Below are 4,244 nucleotides of genomic sequence, written 5' to 3' on the forward strand. Positions count from 1 at the left end.
TCACAGTATATATATTCACAGTATCACAGTATATATATTCACAGTATCACAGTAGATATATTCACAGTATTACAGTACTCTATGATATTGTAGTTCCTGGATCATCTCTCAGTGTTTGCACTTCTTACTTTCCAGCATGCAAAGACAGAGAGGATGCAGTTACCATGGCAACCCTTCTTGTGTGTGTGTGTGTGTGTGTGTGCGTGCGTGCGTGCGTGCGCGCGTGCGCGCGTGCGTGCGTGCGCGCGTGCGTGCGTGCGCGCGCGCGTGCGTCCTGGCCTCTGATTGGCTGACGGTAGAGAGTGGGCGGGCAGGTTGAGCGTCTCTCTCTCAGATATCAGGACAGAGAGACAGAGAAGAAGCTTCTCATCACTGCTCTCTCCTTCATCCCTCCATCTTCTTCTTCTTCCTCCTCTTCCTCTTCTTCCTCCTCTTCCTCGTCTTCCTCCTCTTCCTCTTCCTCTTCTCTGTCCAGAACAAACACTCTTTTTCTGTCTTCTTCTTCTTCTCTTTTCTGTCTTCTCTCCTCTGACCTCCACACAGACAGACAGACAGACAGACAGAAAGACAGACAGGTCTAACTCTTGGCCTTCTTCATCTCCACCATCATCTTCATCATCCTCGGAGGAGCTCCCTGACCCCTCGCCTCACCGGGTCGCCATGGCAACGGTCATCTGTACTCGTTTCACCGAAGAGTTTCAGCTTTATGAAGAGCTGGGCAAGTAAGTATCTTCATCATCTTCATCTTCTTCTTCATCATCATCATCTTCATCAGTTCTACGCGGCTGTGTTGAACATCTAACTTGTCTGACTGAGTATCACGAATATTAATTCTGCTAATATTTCATGAATTAGTTTCATGTTATCTACATATGTTCTGCTCGTTATTGATTTTACTTTATTATATTTTGAGTAAATGTTACCTATTTATTTATATTCTATTCATATTTGTATCATTTTTAATATCATTTAAATTATGTTGAAATTGTTTGTTACATGTATGTGAAATTCATATATTATTTAGATTTTTGTTAATTGTAATCATTATTCAGAAATATTCAAATTAACTGTTTTATTTTATTTTCCACGTACTATTAGTAAACCTTTTTACTTATTTAAATATACATTATTTCATTTTGACGCTTTCGTTAATTTATTTATTTTAATTTTGATTAATATTATTGTTATTGTTTTAATGTTTTAGTTCTTTTAATTTTCTATTATTTCATATTTGTAATCATCAAATGTCTTTTTGTTTCTTTATTTCGTTAAATAGTTTAAAATATTGTATTAATACTTAAGATCATTTATTTATTATTGATTGTGTTGCTGATCAGTTTCTTATTAATAATGATCAACGGATGGATGAGTGGATCACCTCTCTGACCCCGTCCCACTCACTGCCCACACACACACACACACACACACACGTAATGCCAGGTCTCTTACATAATGTGATGGTGGGCGGCAGAATAACAGCAGAATTCATCTTTCAGAAGCAACAGAAATTCTTTGTGTAAAAAAACTCAGCTTCAGTTTCAAGGATGAATAAAATCAGGAGGAACATTGTATTTATTCTTTATAACAATATTCATGTTATTTATAACACTACAATGTTCTTTATGATCAGTCATTCTCTGATAAGATAGTAGTGAAGTAGTTGTGAGAGATTAAATCCCAACGTTTAGGACACTGATCCTACATTTCCCACAATGCACCCTGATAGACTCCCTACCCCGTTATTATCAACCCACTCCTTTTCTTGGTAAGACTTGCCCTGTGCAGCATTCAAGAGCTAGTATTGGTTCAGTGTAGCAGTAGTATAAGTAACAATAGTTAATGGTGTACTTGGGGAAGCAGCAGTACTTATTGTTGAAGGATCAGTAGTAGTAGCAGAAGCAATATAGTCTTAGTAGTAGTAGAAAGAGCAGCTATGGGATTCGCAGTAGTATTAGCAAAAGCGTAAGTAGTCATATTAACATTACTTAATTACTTAAGCAGTGTTACCAGTCATATTAACATTTGTAAAAGTTTGACGTCGTTTTGTTTCCTCGTAAAAAGCTGATTGGTTCCTCCTGTTGCATTTCCAGGGGAGCGTTTTCGGTGGTGCGCCGCTGTGTGAAGGTTCTGTCGGGTCAAGAGTACGCTGCCAAGATCATCAACACCAAAAAACTCTCTGCCAGAGGTGAGGACATGAAGAATAACTGCAGATATATTATTACACTTAATATCAGGAGATATCAGGTTATTCATTGGTGTTTTCTACAAACACATATTGTGATATAAAAGATCTGACCAATATAGAAAGAGATTTAAATGAAGGGGAATGGTGTAGAATAAAATTGTAATAATATTTAAAAATAATAATAATGATAAATAATAACAATAACAATATTAATTATAATCATGGTAAATAATAATAATAACAATATTAATTATAACTAGAAAATTCCGCAGGAAATTTTGACAGTGTGGCTTCTACTGCCCGAAGACGTCGCAATTTACACACACGGCAATGTTACCGGTAGTATCGTTGAGGTTCATTTGAGATATCGTTTCTCTCTTCTCTGCATTTTAGGTTCATACTCTTGGATTGAATCTTGTGTTCATGATGGACAGTCCACAAATGGCTAAATAAACCTCATTCTGAGCTTCATGTTAAGATACAGTTACTCTGTGGGGCTTTTATTTTGAAAGGGTGGGTGAGAGAGGGTGAGAGGAGACAGAATCATGTTTGACACACATACACAGGTTATGTACACAGGTTACAGCTTCATCAAAAGCATTCCAGTTAGAATTCACTCTGTGGGGCTTTTATTTTGAAAGGGTGGGACAGGGTGGGTGAGAGAGGGGAGATGAGAAGTAATCATAATGTTTGACACACACACAGAAGTTATTAAAAGACAGGAGGTCTAACAATGCCTTTGACTGAATATCTCCAAGTCATGTGTGTGTGTAGAGAGAGAGAGAGACAGAGAGAGAGAGAGAGAGAGAGAGAGAGTGAGAGAGCGTGCGTGTGTGTAAACAATGATTTTGAACAAAACTCCTGCCTCCTTTTAACAAAAAGCAAGAGTCTGAGTGCCAAAATATGGATACCATGAGAAAAATAAGACAGCTGATGTTGTTTCTATGTTTGTGGTGTTAATAATGTGAGCTCCAGAGCAATATACACAACTGGTACCGTCTGCTTTCTTTGAGAAATCAGTGGTGAGATTTAACATGGAGTCTAATGGAGCAGTTGGTTGGAGTTCATGTCGCTCTGCGGCTCTTTGAGCCAAATGTGTAAGTCCGTTGGATTCCACAGATACTTTACTGCGACCAGCACAACATTTCCAAGCTTTTGGGCCAAAATCGTGTTTCAAGAGTAAAAATTGTGGGAGCTGGAGCAATTTGTTTGGAAAAATCACAGAATATTTTCCTGCTCCGCTCCACTCTGACAGTTATGCTCTCACTCTAGCTCTTAACGAGCCGTGCAATACACACCCATTATAAAATCTGAAACAGACCCAAAATGTTCCTGAAACTTAATCTGTGACTTCATGAAAACTGTGCTAGCTATCAAAATGTCCCTTTGGCTCAATAAAGTGCAGAGTTTTGTCTACGTTTTAAACTTGGAATCATTGTTCTACGTTAAAGTATGGCTAGTCAATATGGACCCAAAGTTAAGTGTTTTTAAAGCTCTCTTCACGCCGAAACCCCATTCAAGTGAATGGAGAAATTTTGCTCCATTTTTCGCGTTATTGAGAAAACCGCTGGGCAAATCTCTCTAGAAAATAGATTGCACATGATTCCCGATCAGGCCGCACATTTTGATGTATTTTTTGTGCAATTATTGGAAACGCTGTGTGAGGAAAAGCGGGGCAAACTTTTGTACTTTCGCCCAACGAATGTTGTCAAACTTAAAAAATACACTCTCCCTGCTCTCTGAAACATTTATTAAGGATTAATCATACATTTATTAATGAGACATAGGCTATTTAGACATTCTAAATAGATCTGATTTGGTACAGACACTTACTACTCGAACCATATTGTGAAGGCATTAAATATAAACAGTATGTAAGGGTTAAGAGGACTCATGAGAGCTGGTCTATATTAGAGGTTCCCTTTCAAAATAAAACATAACTCTCTCACCTTCATCATCATATTTAATGTGATTATACTCTCAAATGTTCTTCAAACACCTCCAGTCTGTTTGATTTGTGTGTGTGTGTGTGTGTGTGTGTGTGTGTGTGTGTGTGTGT

The 4,244-nt window shown here is 38.0% G+C and overlaps 1 protein-coding gene across 1 annotated transcript in view; it reads left to right on the forward strand.

Moving 5' to 3' along the window:
• The first annotated feature begins 500 nt into the window (after positions 1 to 500).
• LOC116378151 (calcium/calmodulin-dependent protein kinase type II subunit alpha-like) overlaps positions 501 to 4,244 on the forward strand; it is an 8,084-nt gene continuing 4,340 nt past the window's right edge. Inside the window, exons 1-2 of the mRNA XM_031839968.1 lie at positions 501 to 722; positions 2,091 to 2,185. Coding sequence (XP_031695828.1) covers positions 661 to 722; positions 2,091 to 2,185 — 157 coding nt within the window. The 5' untranslated portion in view covers positions 501 to 660. The remainder of the gene's footprint in view (positions 723 to 2,090; positions 2,186 to 4,244) is intronic.

Source organism: Anarrhichthys ocellatus, unplaced genomic scaffold, assembly GCF_004355925.1.
Source record: "Anarrhichthys ocellatus isolate YVR2014 unplaced genomic scaffold, GSC_Weel_1.0 scaffold2116, whole genome shotgun sequence".
Taxonomy (NCBI): Eukaryota; Metazoa; Chordata; class Actinopteri; order Perciformes; family Anarhichadidae; genus Anarrhichthys; species Anarrhichthys ocellatus.